General features: G+C 37.0%; 2 protein-coding genes across 2 annotated transcripts in view; both read right to left on the bottom strand.

The window, feature by feature from the left end:
* Positions 1 to 12337, bottom strand: part of ptgir (prostaglandin I2 receptor) — a 35715-nt gene extending 23378 nt beyond the window's left edge. The window contains exons 1-2 of the mRNA XM_079608832.1: positions 11933 to 12337; positions 9961 to 10887 (exon numbers count right to left, since the gene is read on the bottom strand). Of these exons, the coding sequence (XP_079464958.1) occupies positions 9961 to 10785 (825 nt within the window). The 5' untranslated portion in view covers positions 10786 to 10887; positions 11933 to 12337. The remainder of the gene's footprint in view (positions 1 to 9960; positions 10888 to 11932) is intronic.
* gab2 (GRB2-associated binding protein 2) overlaps positions 1 to 19442 on the bottom strand; it is a 508732-nt gene that overhangs the window by 196356 nt on the left and 292934 nt on the right. The window lies entirely within an intron of this gene.

The following is a 19442-nucleotide window of genomic DNA, read 5'->3' as shown; positions in this document are numbered from 1 at the left end:
AATATTAGAGTATAACTCTATTATGAGTACTGTGAATTCGGACATACTTCTTTAGTCACATACTGTTTTATGCCTATACCTTAAACTAGGGAATAATGCGATTTCAGATGCAGCCATTGACTTTACAGTACATGTTCACACCCCTAAACATGATGCTGAACAAAACTAACTGTGATTGGATGGCTCTGGAAAGTCCTTGGCCAGTGAAATCAGATAGTGTCAAGGTCTTCTGCCGTCAGTCTGAAGGTCTGGCTACGATAATCTAGGGTTAGTAGAATAAGTTGCCTTACCTTCTGGCTTGCTTAGTTGGGGACATTTAATATTCAACAATATTATAGATCTGCCTTAAAGGTAGGGTAGGTCAGAATTGTCTAAAAAAAACTTTTATTCAAATTAGTTTAAACTGTCTTTATATACCAATACATAATTAAAATGCAAGTACTCTGAAATAGAGAGTATAAAAAACTGAGTGACTCTAGTGTATTTAATCTTCAATAAACACAGCTCATTAATTCAATTCACTCCCACCTAAAAACGGGTGCGCGACTGCGCGCACGTGGGCAGAGCCAGTAATAGCGGCGGTAGTCATGGCGACGGAGAGTGACAGTCGCGCAAGCCAATCACTTGTTTCGTCCCGAATGGAATTAATGAGCTGTGTTTTTTGAAGATTAAATACAAGTACTCTTTTTCAAAGTACTTACATTTTAATTATGTATTGGTATATAAAGACAGTTTAAGCCAATTTGAAAAAAAGTTCTTTAGACAATTCTTACCTACACAACCTTTAAAGGTGGATGATGATGAAATTGTTTTTTGTATTATTTTCATGTTATCACTGTGAAGCTGCTTTGATACAATCTGTATTGTAAAAAGCGCTATATAAATAAAGGTGACTTGACTTGACATGTAGTTGCAAAGTCACTTATACTCAGAAGAATGTCTGTTGGGGAGCATCAAAATAAAGTGTTGGCTGATATTAATCAGACAGTTTTATAATACTCTGACAGTAAAAAATTATATTGGAAAATGTAATTTGTTTATATTGCTCACTTCAGACTCGCAGGTCTCTAGAGTTTTGAAGAAGTTCAGCTCAACAAACACAATGTACCTAATGAAAATATAATATACACAGACTCAAGTGACCTGCAGTTGGTCATTTGTTTGGTTGGCTCTGGGTTTGGCAATAATTTTATGAATCCTTTGAGATTCATTAACAAAAGCCACAACACCACAAGCCACTATTTGAAAATCCCATTCAATCAGAATACAATACAATAATGTTCACTTTGTAATTTGTGATTCCTTCATCTTGGTAGGACAGGAAACATCTGTATACAGACAATATGACTATTAATCACAGTTAAGTCCTTCGGCATGAGATTGTGTTGATGTTGCATGTAAAAAAAAAAAAAAAAAACTTGGAACTGACATCTGTCATGCTGAGAGGAGACTTTTCATCAAATAAATGCACCAAAAAAAAAATACAAAGATCTTTTTATTTACTCACATTAATAAAGTGCTTCCAACCACTCACAAAGTTCAGGAACACAGCAGGTGAGCTGCTTTTGTTTGAGTTCAAACAAGCCAACATTGAAAAATGGTTTTGTGTCTTTCAGTCCCACTTCCCCTCTTCCCAGCATTCAATGGGGTATGAATAATTATGGTTGCAGCGTTGGGATATTTGACAGTTTCCTCTCGGACATGTACAGTATATTTCTAATAGGAAACATGGGATAAAGTTCTACGCACACCTCACTTTTTATATTGTATGATCTGCATATCATCTTGTTTCTTAATTATGCAAGACTATAATTATAGTTTATCGCTAGTGAAAAAGACCAGAAGGAGCCAGAGGAGCTCATGGTAACTAATACATGTGGCATTTTAATGATTGATTATTAAGAAAATGGCTGGTTTGAAGGCCTGTAGAGATAAACAGGACAGCCCAGTCCAATTCAGCCATGCAGAATCATTCATTTCTCAATGGCTATCTGCATATTATGGCTTAGTAGTGCATGCAATGAAAACCAGTGATGCATGAATCTGTGGTGACAGCATCATTGGCCCGAGTTCATCAAAATCTCTCCATCGGTTTAGCCTCCTGTGGAAAATGGGGGCTGCGTACAAAGTAATCCAAGTTGGTTTGGCTATTAAATCTAGACCTTTTCCCAAAGGAGATGTGAGCATTTTCTTTGGGTCACTTTTCCCACAAAGGTTTCGATCAATGTCGTTTCGGTGTGTGTAATACTGTATATCGCTGGGCCGTGTTACCTGGTTGAATATCTATGATAACGTGGGTTTCATATGACCCTCTTTGGTGTGCTTGAGCATGCTGATATTATTTGATTTCGATTTCTCAATTAGTTTTGAAAGGTCACTGCAGCAAGTCTCAGGTATCATCGTGTTCTTCGCTGACTCCAGGCCAGCATCTCTGGAGACTCGGTAATGTATAAGCTTACCTCTCTATTGATCTCAGTATTGATCACTGCTTTCATGGTGGCCATTGCTTTCCTTTAGCTCAGATAATCAAGAGACAAAGAGACTTCAAAGATGGTAAGTTCAGTAATTAGCAAAAGTGGGATATCCAGTGATTAATTCAATCACTTTAAATGCTTCAACAACATGTGCAAGAACAACAAACCGCCCGCCCAGGAATGCAAACCACAGCAAAATCATATTAAAATTAATGTTCCAGGGTCAGTACAAGTTACTGCATGCTCAATCATCAGCATTTGTGGCATAATGTTGATTACCACTCATATAAAAAAAAAATATATATATATAATATATACACACACAGTATATATCATGCCTCATCCCTAATTTCCTTTTTTCTTTAACTCAAAACTTCTACGTTACAATGGAAGTGAATAGGGCCAATTTTTGGAGGATGTAGTAGCAGAATTGAGAAGTATATAATTTGAACAAAATATACTTAATATTCAGTTAAAATTCAGCGGTATATGTTCTCATCATTTGTACACTCACCGTAGGGTTTTAGGCAACAACACCTAAATCCTTTAAAAACATTTGGAATACACAAATAATATTTTGTTAAGGTCAACATGACATTTTGATGTCATGTTGACCTTAAAGGAGTATTTCTGGTTCAATAGAAGTTCAGCTCAATCCACAGCACTTGAGGCATAATGTTGACTAATCACAAAAATATTATTTCCACTTGTCCCTATTTACTTTAATACAGGGCTACAGTATTTCCATCCACATATTTTTATGCAAATTGTGGGGTATCGCATAAAAAACTCTGGATGGAGACGCCAAAATGTGCATAAAAAGAAAGTGCTCAATTGAGGCACGATGGAGACACATTTACTGGATAAATTCTTCGATGTGCAACAAAACAACTCACATGACTCAACAGAGGATAACTACTAACCAGTAGCGCTCGGACGTTTGACAAAAAAATGTGCATCACGTTCTTTTCTTCTTTCTAGATTCTGCCGGTTTCACGGTATATCACATTTTTTTCACTGGACCTTTATTATGTCCTATTTTACTGTCAGGAGTACAGGGGATATTAAAAAAAACATTGTAGGACAAATACAAATTCCTTAAAAAACAAATCAGTTAAACCAGCTAACAATGTAGTTTAAAATGAAATATAATCAGATTACATTTTAATTATTACTTTAAAACCATTTTTGCATTTACTTAGTAAAAAGAGTGTTTTTCATAAATTATGACTGTCCCTCAATTATGGCATAATTTCCAGCCAAAGAATGTATAAATATTTTTTTTTGACTAGTTAGTAGTTACCAGGAGACAATAGTTTAAATAAAGAGCTTGACAAAGTATGAGACAAAAGAAAAATCAAGGTACGTGAGCAAAATATTTGTATTAATCAAGATGTAATTCTGAAGAATGTGAGTCTAGCTATGATATTAGCCTTAGCAAATAGGACCATTTTCCAAAAATTAAAATTAAAATTTTTAATAAAATGTAAAATTAAGTTTTAATGTTTAAACTTTCCACACCCATTTCCAAAAATGTATATAAACTCGTGTATAAATGGACGGACATTGTTACTGAGGGTGTGAAGAGTGTGTTTTCAGAGAGTTTAAAAGTGCCAAAAGATAGTAGAAGAAACAGTGTGCCTGTAATATAAGAACAACACGGCATTGGGCATTTGCCAAAGCCGGTGATATCTACCGCACCACACAGAGCAGGAAATGACACGCTGCCTTTGATCACTCTGTCATCTGAGTTTAATTTATTGTACGACTGCTGTCAGACGTAAGTGTTTGCTCAATAAAGATACAGTAGACATTAACCTTGAATTGCATTTGCTGGCCATATTTCAACACTATTAATTCAGTGTAACTGTAATCTGTCACCTAAGGTTTAGGCTAATACATGTTTCCCCCCCCAAACTTTTATCATTCACATCTATTGCAGACAATCATCAGTCTTTTTGCGTGTCTCAGTCGTATTGCGTGCAGAAATGTCCCACAGTTAAACAGACGGACTGTGTTTGTTTGAGTTCTCTGTTTGACCTTCATCCAATATGTTTTAAACCCCCCTGGCTTATTTCGGCAGAAATAAGTGTACATTTTACATAATATAGAGTTATTTAAATTTCCCTTCCTTTTATGAGAAAATAATCTACTTTGATTTGACTAAATATAAGGCCATGTGCTTAATCTGTCTTTCTTAAACTGAATGTGTGCCTGCAAAGCGTATGGTTAGGACTGTTTTTGGGTATGACACAAGTTGGCTTGTCAATAAACTTATGTTTGATATCTTAAAAGCAAAGCCAGAAAAACAAGGCAATTCAGGGTATCTAATGTTTTTTTTCTTCTTTGAAATAACACGAACCGGCAAGACAAGAAACAAGTGTTAAAGGGATAATTCACTTTACTCACTTTATAATTTACTCACCCTCAAGTTGTATCCAAACCTGTATGCATTTCTTTCTTCTGCTGAACACAAAAGAAGATATTTTGAAGAATGTCAGTAACCAAACATGTTATTGCCTCGTGTGTTATTACCCCCTAGTCAATGGGTCCTGAGCCTGTTTGGTTACTGACATTCTTCAAAATAATATTCTTTTGTGTTCAGCAGAAGAAATAAATTCATACAGGTTTGGATACAACTTGAGGGTGTGAGTAAATGATGACAGAATATATATTTTTGGTGGATCTATCCCTTTAAGAAAGTAAATCAAATAAATGTTGATGTCATGTTGACCTTAAAGGAATATTCCTGGTCCAATGCCAGCTAAGATCAATCGACAGCACTTGAGGCATAATGTTGATCACCACAAAAATATATTTCCAATGATCCCTCTTCTGGGTTACAGTGACAATGACCATATTCCCTTCCATTGTGCCTCACTAGATATGTTTCTATCACAAAAACAAAAACAAAACAAAAAACATTTCAGAATAAAGCACAGTCTCTATCCCGCGTACTTAAGATAACAAAATTGTAATTTCCTGGGAAAAAAATTGAAGTTGCTGCAACCGGGAAAGCCACTGTGGATTTTTTTTCTACATAATAAATTACTTGCGTCTCAAAGTGCGCATATGAAATGCATTTACAAACGCTGTCATGTTCTCTTGCGTTTGAAAGCCTCGTGTTTGGGAACATAATAATGTGAGACACTTCTAGGAGGTCATTACACCAAATCATTTTTGATGACATACTATGGCTCAGGCATTTTACAATGACTGAGCCAATATTTGAGATGCTGTACAATGAAGTTTTGTCTGCTGATTAGTAGCGCTGGACGGTAAACTGGTTCATCCGGTAAACCGGTTTCAATTTCACGATCGATATGTATTTTTCAAATACAGCCATATAGGTGCGTAGCTGAAACAGCTGCTGTATCTATATTCAATGACCATGAAGAGCGCTTTGTGGAGTCTATTGAGAGCGGACCTCTATTAACTGCATACAGGTGAAACTCGAACAATGAGAATATCGTGCAAAAGTTCATTTATTTCAGTAATTCAACTTACAAGGTAAAACTAATATATTATATAGACTCATTACATGCAAAGTGAGATATTTCAAGCCTTTATTTGTTACAATTTTGATGATTATTGCTTACAGCTGTGAAAACCTTTTCACAATATTCTGATTTTGAATTTGGGGTTTTCATAAGCTGTATTTGCACAATATTCTCATTTTTCGAGTTTCACCTGTAGTACCCTTCTTACACTAATGGTAACAAATTTATAACACAATAAATACTCACAAAACTAACTTTTTTTAATACTGCAAATACCATGTGTGATTTTCACGATGAAGAAAACTCGGATGGAATCACGGAATCCAGTCAGAAATGGAACTTTTATAAAGCGGAATGTCACAGAATTTGGCAATTTTCGGATGAATAAATCAAAAGTAGGGCTTTACAATGAATCAGATATCGATACGGACTAGTGTCTGTAAATATTAAAGCTCAAAAAGACTACTATTGAAATCTGAAGTATGCCGTGTAATAACTATTATTATTATAATACTGTTTATTAAAACACACAAACTCAAAGGTCTTCATTACAACCCGGCAAAATAAAAGTTCGATCTACCTTGCAATTACATTACCATACTTTTAGAATTTTGCAATAATCTATATTTAAAATATTTTTACATTTCTAGAAAAAAAAAGATTAAATCTTTACATAAACGACAGAAAAAAATAAATGATTAAGGCATTAAAAATGATCAAGAGTGAAAAAAGTTGAAATATTTTTGTTTACAAACAATCAACTGCTGAAATATAGCCGAAGTGTCTATCTGCAGCTGAGAAACACCTACATGTGCGGTTTTACACATTCTGATATATAATAATCCTAGAAATGATCATATACAAAAAGGCTCTTGCCTTCTTCTCAGAAAAAAACATGAACAAGGTCTTTTCCAATATTATGACATAGTTCCTTCCTCCTTTACCTCCTTCTGCATACAGCCTCTCTAAAAGTCTGTACCCTGTGCCTGTTCTGAATCGAGACGTGCCTATACGTTTAATGTTACAAAGGTAAAATATGACATTTTGGTGGGTGCAAATGCACATGATTCTGAGTCTGTGTGTATGGAAAGAATATCACAATGGTTTGATTATGTAAACTATTTGCTTTGGATAAAGTATCTAGTGTTTATTTCCAGGCGACAAACAGAGCATCTCATGAGACAAAGGGAATACCATTAGTGTCATCTGTCATCGTTCAATATATTGCAGAGACTGCATGCTGAAGTGTACAAAACGGCTGAGAGGTCATGGTAAAAAACGGGAGAGAAAAAAAAAGCAAGAGCGAGAGACAAGAGAGAAATATCGAGAGAGCTTGATGCATTAGTGTGATTAATTATCAAAACACATTTAATCATATAGCCTACCCTAACCCATTCCTTCAATAACTTCCATTGATTGATAGCCTTAGTTACTAACAAAACCTTTTTCAAAACTTTAACCAAAGTTTGAGCAATGTAGTCATTTGTTTTAAGTAGTAACTAGGCTTAGTATCGCTAATTAAAATACAAAAAAAACGGGCTATTATTCCTAAAAGGCTTTAGATCCACAACTTCTACACTTGTAGAATCTTTTAAAGTGATTTTAGTATGTTCAAAAACAGAAAAAAAACAACTGATCTCCGAACTAACCTGATCTACTTAGAAACCAGTCTATTTTAAACTGGTGGAGGAAAAACAGGGCTCATCTAATCCAGCCTTCCAGGGTTGTCAAGTTTGTAACGTGCTTCTAAATTAAAAGCTAACACAGACAAAGTGGTATAATAACACATCAACTGGCATTCGGGATTACAATGCAAAAATAATAGCCTTTGTTATGTAACACATGCCCCAGCAGATACACACCCAGTGAACTCAAAGAACTACAACTAAACCTCACCTACAGCTCACTGAGTGGGTTGAAGAAGGTAAATATGTGCTGCTTTTCACCAAGGCTGGCTGATTTGTAAAATGCAGACTTCATGTTTAGTCAATCACGTAAATAAACCCGTAAGTATGTGTTAGCAGGAGGCAATTTAAAGGCAAAAGATTTTGTTTCGAACTGATCTTAGACTAAACAACTGTGAATAATTTGCCACCAACCTCCGTGCCCTTTTAAAGCAGAATCATTTGTTTTAAGAGCAATTACAGTTCAAGCAGGGCTATTTCCAGTCTATCGCATCTGTCTAAAAGGATGACAAGAGTTGGGAAAGAGCCCCGGATGAAAAATCCAGCATAAACCAGCAGGAATTGCATGTTGGTCCAGTTTGGGTTATGCTGTCTGGATTTTGCTGACATCATTTTTTATTAGTGTGTGATTTTCAGCACCACACATGACATAGACTGTGGGTGATGCAACAAAGTTGAGCAAAGCTCCATTTTATGTACATTTTATGCATATGATCAGCAACATAATACACTGACTACCAATGCGATCCCCCATCTGGTCAAATTAAAAACAGTGGCAGGATAGCAACGCCAACTAGAAGCTAACAGCAAAGTGACCCACTGAAAGGTCACTGAAAATGATTTTTTTTAAATTAAAGCTAACAAAAAACAATTGCATTTGAAAATGCATTACATTTTCCGTGATACGTATTAGAATAGGGTTACATCATGAACAAGGATTGTGCATGGTAACAGTTGTTTATAGATATTTGGTATGCGTTGGATTTTTACAGACGGAGACGGTTACCGTATTTTCCGTACTATAAGTCACACTTTTTTTTATTGTTTGACTGGTCCTGCGACTTATAGTCAGGTGTGACTTATATATCAAAATTAATTCATACTGACTGAAAACAGTACCGACTACAGCCGCGAGAGGGCGCTCTAGTTGGCGGGGTTGTTCAGAAGCGACACCGAGGAATAATTCAATGGATTCAGTGTTGTGGAATGAGATCGCGGTAACTTGTTGGACTCGCTGGCTAATGTTAATTTAGCCTATTCAGCCTCCCAGGTACATGTTCTTTATGCTATTGTGTAGCTGAATATCTGTTAATGTGTTACGTTAACATACCGGACACCTATTCAGCCTGTTGTTCTGTGTGCTATTGTGTAGCTGAATAACTTGCCTTTCCAGATTAAATGTCTGTTCTTGGTCTTGGATTTTGTGAAATAAATTTCTAAATAAATGCAACTTATAGTCCAGTGCGACTTATATGTTTTTTTCCTCTTCATGGCACATTTTTTTTTGACTGATGCGACTTATACTCCGGAAAATACGGTATTCTACATCAAGTGGGTTAACAAGTGCTTATTCTAGTATGCACCTCTGTTTTGTAGTGAAGGGCACTCATGCTTCATGAAGATTTGGGACATTTACAAATCTTGTTTTTAATCAGTGATTTGGAGCCTGTTTCAAAATCACCAAGTCACATGATTTCAGCAAACAAGGCTTTGAACTGGTTCAAACATTGGTTTTGAACCCATTTCGAAATCCCTGGTCCTGGAGGATTTAGTTCCACCCCTAATCAAACACACCTGCCTCTAATTTTCAAGCAATCCTGAAGAAATTTCAGGTGTGTTTGATTAGGGATGGAGCTCCCAGTGAACCCCCAGGAGCGAAGTTGATATCCCTGATTTAAAGTTTTTAAAAGCTCTGTTTCTCCCGTGTTTTGTTTCACCATTCAATTGTTGTTTGACATCAGGAAAAAATTTAATTCAATAAGCAAGCCCAAAATGTTCTTCTGTAGTTTTTGACATAAAAGCTTTATGGCACAATACCACCAACTACTGTTCTGGCATGCCTATATGAGAGCGGTAAAGCCTCACAGGACAGAGAGGTTTCCTAAAACTCTGACCACTCACAAACTCTTGTCTGGATAGTTATACAAAAGATCAGGGCTCTTGGAAAGCACTTGACCACGGGACCAGAACTAACTGTTGTAAAATCTCATCAACACCCTCATCTTAAGTAAACAAGCTGGAAAACGTTGTACTAGAACACTTCAGAGTGACATAAATCAATAGAAAATGTCCGGTACTCACAGTCAGTGGCAAGGAGCAAATGACGAAGATGAAGGTCATGCAGGCCAGCAGCAGTAAATGGTCCATTTCCTCCTCTCCCTGTCCAAACCAGGTGCTCAGCCTCCTCTTGCGCCCAGTCGACACCACCGACCCCCGACGTGTCAGCTGGCTCCGGTGCATCCGGCAGAGGCTGACGATGACCGAGCCGTTGCACAAGAACACTATAGCGATGAGCAGTGCCATGAGCACGGCGTAGGACAGCGAGAAGGTCAGTGTTCTCCTCTCCTCATCCTCACTCTCTCCTTCTGCCTCCATCTTGATGAAACACCACGTGCCTGGGCAGTACTGCTTGTGCCGCCCGTATCCAAAGAAAGGCAGCAAGCAGAATACGAAGGTGAAGAGATAGATGAGGAAGAGGACGATCTTAGCGAAGCTGCGGCGTACATGTTTGGAGTAGAAATACGGGTGACTGATGGCGAGGCACCGCTCCACTGCCATGGCACAGAGTATGAGCATTGAAGCCAGGCCGAAGAACGTCATGGCGAAGGCGAAGAGTCCGCACAGCCACCGATCTCCAGTCAGACCCACCAGAGATTTGCTCTGGGAATAGCAAATGAAAACCGGTGGGCTGAGTAAACACGTTCCCAGCAGATCTGTCAGAGCCAGGCCTGTCACGAGAATGCAGAAAACCGAGGACTTGGTTCGACGCTCTTTCTGGTGGACACCCAGGATAGCCAGAGCCATGAGGTTGCCAACCACCCCGGCGATAAACATGACGGTGCTCATCACCGGATTCCCATTCAGATCGATTCTGGTGATGTTCTCGCATGACTGGTTTGAAAGCATGTTCAGACGGACCTGCCCTTAAACCCTGGGCCCAGACACAGGGATCGGGCTATGGCAATTTTGTCTATCGTGAAAGACTTGCAGTTCCTTCTCTTGGAGGATCTGTTAAAAATAGAAAGTATTTCTTCAGAATCAATACGTCTCATGCTAGATCCCACCCATAGTTGCTTAACAACCCCATTAAATGGGCTGATGAGCACTGTTTTTCAACTTCCCGCTGGAACAGGACATTGCGGCAGGATACTGTATGTCTAATGGTTTGTTGTTTTTAAATAGCCAGTGGGCTTTTGTTTATAATCACACAGCCATGAATCATAGTTATCCGTTGGCTATCAATTGTTAGTGGTAAGTGGGTTTACACAGAGTGGTTTTCACATTTTAGAGTGCCTGTCATTAGACAAAAATTTGCATATTCAAATATATTTTCATATGACTGAATGAACCTCAGCACATTCTGATAGAAAAATCAAAGTTATTTTAACACTCATCTCAGAACTAGATCCTTAAGGTAACAACTGCACAATTTTAGAAGGCATATTGTATGCAGTGATTATCTACATTATGTTTTTTTGTTATATGTAAAGTACAGTGAGGTGCAATGTCTGTGGGGAAAAAAGGTGGATTTTAAAGATTTTCTTTTTTTTATTTAAACCTGAAGGTAAACAAATGATATGGATTTAGTACCATTTCTATGTTATTAATAAAAATGGGTATAAATCTGTGATATTAAACACCTTCTCAACAACGGTCAGGTGTATTTGTTTCAAATGAAGCATAAGATGCTGTTTGGATCATTCTCAAATCATGCTGGAGAACATGATCATCAGGTTTTGTGCAAACATGTCAAGTTGAAGAAAGACGGGATAAACCAAATAGTAACAGATTCTTAAATGTCAATTTTTTCAATGCAACTTTTCACTCACACTGCTCTACTTTTTACATGCGATTTCAGACTTTTGAAGCCCGATGCACAACGTGTCTTACAGACTCAAGTGCATTTATATTATTTTAAACTATTAAGCGTTTGTCATGTTTTCTGTTCATAACTGATGTTACTTTGCTGGACAACTGTTTCTCACTCCAATAATTTCACAACAACGAAGTAGTAATGACAATAAAGCATTAATTTTAAATCATCAGTACGCACCTGTCCGCGGAGTGTCCATCACTTCTGCGCGCGGCCATTCCTTCCCACCACATCACTCACTGAACAACATATATGAATTTCTGACACTCCAAACATAATATTTCAAAGCGACGTCGATATGGTATATCTTCGAGAATCCGTTTCTTCAGTCGTTTGTTCTCTTTTATTTCATAAACTGTTGTTAGTTTAGTTAGTCTATCCAGTTCTGGCCAACCACTGATTTTAACGCGCAAACTAATTTCAGACTAGTTCATTACGCCTGAAACCAAACAAAACAGTAATAAAAGCGTTGACTTTCTTCATTCCTCACGCTCGTTGTTGTGAAGGTGGACTAGTAAGAGTGAGACTTATACGACTTCCCTCCAGCGGTTGACAAACTAGCCGTGAGAAAAAAATAGGAGGAGCATCTGACAGCTTTCACGGCTTCTCATTTATTCAGCGTGAGTGGTCTGGGTGACACATTCGTTGTTGACCGACTTGCAGACCAAACGCATAGATGTGTAATAAAGTGCATAAAAAAAAGAAAAATAAAAAAAAATAAAAAAAGAAGTTAAATATTCAAGTTTGAGTTTAAAATGTAAGCTATAAGGATGACGCGTCATCGAATATGTTATAAAAAAAAAAAAAAAAAAAAACTTGACAATTTAGTTATTTCAGCACAAAATTGAAGACAGAATTGAAAACAGATTTTCAGAAAATATTATAGTTAAGAGTTAAGTAGGCTATACATAATAAATAAAATAGTTATTTTTATAATATAGCCTATACCTTCAAAATCACTTAGAATAATTAATAAAATGAGATGCTAATCTATCTATCTATCTATCTATCTATCTATCTATCTATCTATCTATCTATCTATCTATCTATCTATCTATCTATCTATCTATCTATCTATCTATCTATCTATCTATCTGTCTATCTGTCTATTGATGTTAGGTTTTTCAGATTAGCATAAGGTTACACATAAATGGTTGTATAATAAGACTAGAAAATAAAAAGTACTTTGTGGTCATTTTGTTTGGCTGTGAAACCCTTATGGTTCTGATTCAGTGTTTTCCTCAACTTTACCAAGATTTGCTTGTAAACTGCTTCAATGGGCCTGTGGTGTATCAAGCCACTGAAACAACCGGCCTGATTGTGGTCTGAAATAAAATGAAGTAACCTACATCAAACTCACATGCTTTCCATAATCGTCTGCATGTATATGCAGCATGCAGACTGTATTACAGTATCATCCATTAATGCAAATGAAAACCACTCTGAAGTATGAAATTAGATGTGTGTGTGTGTGTGTGTGTGTGTGTGTGTGTGTGTGTGTGTGTGTGTGTGTGTGTGTGTGTGTGTGTGTGTGCGTGCGTGTGAGCTTGCGTGCGTGCGTGCATACACTGTATTTGCTTTACCTGGGATGTTGATTGTTGCTGTCCATCAGCATGCATTATGAATATTTGAAAAGTACCCTAAAGCCATGAAAAAAATAACCACACAGCACTTTTGCACAGGAATCATGATAGAAATCTTTCCATTTAGACCTAATGGCCTGCGTTATCAATACATCCCAAACACTTACATGTGTCTCTGTTTACAGTTTCCCTGATCATATTGGTATCTTATTCTTTTGTCCTCAAGACTGACCTTGTTGATGTCGCCTTCAGATGCAAAGTAGAATATTATCTCAGACATAAATCTGAAAAAAAAAAAGATCTTTGTGTGCTAAAGTGTATTCCTGTATTATCAGAAAATCAAGTATTATGTTCAACATCCCATGTGAAAAAGAAGTGTGCTTAATTGCATTAAATGTAATCACATAAATGAATTACATCGGTACTCTAGTAAATACACCTAATATTAAATAAATCTGCTTAAATTTTCTGTTTATAGCCTAAATTAAAAAATTAAGAAATACAAATAATGAGGACTTTTCCACAGTTTATAACATCTGTTCCAACGCATCTGTTAAGATCAATGTGTCTAATAGTCTGAGTCACTTTCAGGTGCTGATTCACATTGCTTTTGCTGCATGTATCTCTCTTTTTTCTGTTTAAACCCGACAGACATCACATGTGGCTGGAATTTCGTCTCGTCATACTCACAAAACACTGCAGTTCAGATGACTATTGTTGCCAGACTGCTCTTAGCAAAGCATATGCACATTTGGAGTGGTTATGATTGATCTATGAGGAATTTCAGTGAGTAGGCCTACACAGTACTGTATATTAATCAAACACATGTTATTGGGAAAGCATTAAATGTTTTCAGGTGGAAAAAAGAATGATGATTAATTCAGACAGACTGCATCATTGTCTTCTTCTTTTTTTCTTTTTTTTTCAAGGTGCATTCAGAATCCACTTAGCTCACTTTACCAGAACACGCTTCACAAACTAAAACACTGTGAGCATTTTAAATAAACAGAAGAGCAGCCGTCAGCACTCTGAAAGCTCTGATAGGATCCTGGGTAACATTAACAGTAAATAACCCATTTATTCTTAAGTGTAGCCCAAACTGTTGCGCAATAAACCGGGTTAAGAGAATGCATTTGTAAAAATTTCTTTTTTTTTATTATACATATTTCAACTTTAAAGGTCCCATATTGTACACCTTTCTGAAGTTTTATTTTAGGTTTTGATTTCCTTAAAGGAACACTCCACTTTTTTCCATTCAGCCGATCTCTGGGTCTGGCGGTAGCACTTTTAGCATAGCTTAGCATAGATCATCGAATCTGATTAGACCGTTAGCATCTCTCTCAAAAAAATGACCAAAGAGTTTCGATATTTTTCCTATTTAAAACTTGACTCTTCTGTAGTTACATCGTGTATTAAGACCGACAGAAAGTAAAAAGTTGCGATTTTACTACAGAAGAAGAGTCAAGTTTAAATAGGAAAAATTAACTCTTTGGTAATTTTTTTGAGAGAGATGCTAACGGTCTAATCAGATTCAATGATCTATCCTAAGCTATGCTAAAAGTGCTACCGCTAGACCCGGAGATCGGCTGAATGGATTCGAAAACGGTAAAACTGTTTAACTCTAGGGGAGTTGGAAAATGAGCCTATTTCCAAAAAAAGTGGAGTGTTCCTTTAAGAATACATATTTGCGTTATAAGTACCAAAAAAAACATCTCAATATATATTTCACAGCTCCTTTCTCAGGAGCTCTGCCAAGAACAGGTTGATTTTGGCCTGTCTACTTAATATTCATGAGCCTCTCTTCTGATTGGCCTGTTGTTTTCTGAGTGACCCACCAATGGTGGGGGTGGTGACGAGTAGTTCTGACATCACATTTATACGGAAGTCACAACGGCTTGTGAAAAGGCACGGCTACTTTATGCAGGCTGTGTGCATTTGTCTGTGGATCAACTGTTTTAAAACTTATATGGTAGTTTCATAGCCCCTAGACCTCTGTTATCACGAAAAAAGCCAGGAAATTTCAGTTTTGACAATATGGGACCTTTAAAGGAACCGTATGTAAGAAATGTATTTCAATTAATCATAAAATGGCCCTGATATGTCAGTAGACATTAAGAAATCATGTTCATTTCAAATACTTATATCACTGACAACAGTAGTCCGGCCAGGATATTGTCATTTGAAAGTGAAGTTGCAGCGCTCAACTGATGTTGATGTTGTCATGTTGTGTTTTGGCCTGATGCGCCACCCTCCACCTATCTACCAATCACGAAGTCAGTAGTGTTTCGGCATCCGGGTTGCCAGCTCTGCTCTAGTCTTGCCATTGGAAGCTCCTTGTAGCAGCCGACGTTCCTGCTGGATCATGCAGCCTATCTGGCAACCTCGAGTCAGGGGGGAGGGGGAGGGGATACACCGCTCTACAGTAATTTGAAAGTGATTGCAGGACCAGTTTTGGCCACAATCTTACATACGGTTCCTTTAAGGAAATGCCAAGGAAAAGGTCAGAAGTTGAATACAAAAATAATAGCGTTATGAGTCACTGAATCATTCATTCAATCAACATTTTAATACAGATCCTTTTAAAAACAAAACACCATGTGTTGCTTGTAAACATATATACCGGTTTATTACGCAGTGACTTATTATTTTCATTGGTGGAGCAAAAACAGACAAAATGACAGCTGAATATTTTGTGAACATGCAGGCATGGTTCACGGCTGGTTATTACAGACCAATATCTGTGCACTACATAATTTTAGCTCTGACTCAGTCTCACCGTCAGTTAATGTATCGTTGAGAAAAGCCAGAAATCAGAGGCAAATCAGTCCTTGTGTGCATGAGTGACTGAAAATGAGAGTTGTGTGGAAAAGAACAACAATCGCATGATGTTGAAACTAGTGTGTGGGCACTTTCCGTCAGACAGGAATGACATTTGAGGTATTTATTAAATGCATATGTTATCATATTTTGCTATCATAATTTTTGTCACCTCTTCTCTCAAAGGATTGAATAAGAGTCTTGACTGCACGTCACTGCAAAAATGAAAGGTAAATATTTTCGAGGTGACAGTTCCATGATCTCATTTCGCAATAATCCAAACATAATAATCTCTTTCTAAGTAACTAAAGTTCAATTTCTTTAAACAGTATTGGAATGTTTGGAGTAAATTGTGCATGAGAGATTCCATTGTCTCTCATTCTTTTTATTGGAATGTTTAACTTTTAAAAACCTCGCTTCCCTCAACAGCTCCTCATCCATGAGCCAACCTTCTGCGTAAGGACTGACAAACCAGATTCCAGTTTGCTTGGTAACCGTACCAGAACAAAAACAGCTAAGAACAGAATATCTGGAACCTTGCAATTAACCCTAATGCACACGCAAATGGCTTGATCTTAGGATCAATCCTAAAAATCGAGGATTAGGCTGTCAGCCTCTTCATGGCTTCACTGCCTTTCTGTGGGCAGAATATTAAGCTCAAAATTGATTTGGCAAAGCGGATATGAATGAGAAAGTTTCAGTGCGGGAAAATTTATGACACTGTATTAGTAACACACTGAAGGCAAAAATCACCCACTAAGAGGGTCATACAAACTCTTGGCTTTGTTCAGACAGGCCTCATCTGCTTCTGTGTTTTGTTTAGGTCATGAGGTGCAGATTAATGGAAGATTTCTTCAACATGCAAATATTTACTTATATATTTATTATCTTTTCTTTGGTACTGACTGAGTATTACATTTGCTGATCCAGATGGTTTTTTTTCCTAAAAAAGGGATTTAGAATATCTTGTCATCTGAATAAAAAGTAAAAAAAATGAAAAAAATGCTACTGTAATTAAAATTCCACTGTGAACAATATGATTTATTGCTCTGTTTCGGCTGAAATGAACTTTCCTGAACATGTGCATTATCTCATTCACTAAGCTGTTAACTCTCTTCAAATCAGTAATTGAAAACAGTTTTAGTATGTGAATCATAGATCAATCTCATTGTTTGGAAACATGTAGAGAGCCAACAATAATCATCACTGTCAAAGACACAACAATCCAGATTGCTCATTTTCTCATTCTTTTGTATGTGTCCAACTTTAACGGAAAGAATATAACAGGCATGAAAGTGTAAGTCATTACTCTTCCTTCCCAATAGCTTGTCATGCTGTTTGGCTCCGTCTCAAAAGCTAAATCTGTTTAGACGAAAAACCTAGAAACAAAATGTTTAGATGAAAATATATAAAGAATACAACTTTTTTTTTTAATCAAAACTATGGTTTCTGAAATTTTGGTTTCAGAATTTCTATTTTTGGCGATGATGGAAGTTGCGAGCATAGTTTGCTAAGGATGCATTTGGGAAACGCACCCCTGTTTAGTTTTAGTCTCTATGAAGCCCCTCCTTCTGAAAAGCACACTGTGCTCTGATTGGTCAGCTGGACCAGAGTGTTGTGATTGGTCAACCGCTTCGAGCGCATTCAGAAATGCTACCCTTACCATAACCATGAGTTTCAACACTACTAACGCAACTCAACCAGGCCTCGTCCATTTTTTTGTGTATACTCCATTGACTGGAATTATTTAAATGAGGAATATTGTGACGTTTTCGTTCCCAGAAGAAAACTTAAAACTACAATGGAGGCGTTTCAGGGAGTTCAGAAACAGTGCTTACTAATATAGAGAATAACTGCTTTTGGAGTGACTTTGTGTTTTGGAACTGCAACATTACACTATAAAGGACCCCTTTGAATATTAAAAAAAGAAGATGAAACGTAGCATTTATAACATTTTCAAAAGGTTTCTTATTTTTCACACAGTTTGTGTTAGTACAGTGCAAAAAATTTTACATATCTAATGGGGCCAATTGTAATGCAAGATATATTGTAATAATGAAAGGATTGACTTTGTCAAAGTTTCATATCAAATATTTTATAAGAATGTTTTACATAGGAATATTCTTCCAATCATTTGGCAAGCATTTGATGTTCTCTTTAATATTCACTCATAGCTTGCATGTATCTTCTCAGAGAAATTCAGAGAGAGAAAAAAACCTATCATCTGGGTCACAGGAGGATAACACTAACAGACCAAATATGTTTCAGCATATTTGAAATATTGCAAACAAATTGCCGAAAATAAGGATGCGTGTTGGTTTATAAATGGGTCAGTAAAATCTGAGAATCTGTGAATGATGGACTGTCTCTCTGTCATTCGTGGAAACATTTCAAAACAAACAAACGTTTCATTTTAAAGGAATATTGGAATATTTACAAGGAACATCTGGATTGATGTTTGGTCTGGATTGGCAGAGTTCAAGAATAATTGCAAACGGATCTCACTGAACACACAACAAGTCAGAACGTGTGTCTTCAGTGACTGTTTGTAAACTAGATCCACATTGTGGCTTCCCAAACTTTTTCTGCCTTGTCTTTTTTTTTAGAGAAAAAAAATGTCACCCCCCACATACATCCACCCCCATAAAGATACTCAGACTGACCTTGCTTGCAAATCTATAGGATTTATTTGAAACGTTGTATAATTAATACAGTACTACAACTTCAGCTGGCTTTTCGTGTTCATGTAAGTCTCCAAGTGGCAAAGTTGTACTTGTGAATCCGAGGGCGAGATAGGCCTCATCATAGTTTCTTGCCTTGAATGTCTACACTGCACTCTACAAAGCAAACATTGCAAATCCATTTGTCCTTTGTGTCAGAAATGCTCGAGCGCTTGGAGTACGTCAGAATAAGAACGGGGGACAGTTTACTGTGGGGAATTTGTCGTGTTGCGTCTCATTGTGCCGGTCTTCATCCAGTGTAGACAGCATCACTGATGCCAAATACAGTGTCTTTTACACTAAGTGCTAATAGCCCGTCTTGTTGGCAGAGGCTATTTACACTAACTGATGACATGTTGGGCCGGACAAAACCATGGAAGACGCTGACTTGTCAACAGCATCAATAGAGTAGACGTGTGGCAGAAAGTTTTGCCGAACTCTCTCTACTACCCCATCACATATCAGTTTGGAAAGGCATTTACTTACAAAAATAAAATTAAAAAGTGTAAAAATAAAGCGTCTAATAATTTAGCTGTTAGGGGTAGGTGTAAGAAGGGCTTTATTATCCCA

This window comes from Phoxinus phoxinus, assembly GCF_949152265.1.
Source record: "Phoxinus phoxinus genome assembly, chromosome: 4".
Taxonomy (NCBI): domain Eukaryota; kingdom Metazoa; phylum Chordata; class Actinopteri; order Cypriniformes; family Leuciscidae; genus Phoxinus; species Phoxinus phoxinus.
This window is presented reverse-complemented; position numbering and strand designations above follow the sequence as displayed.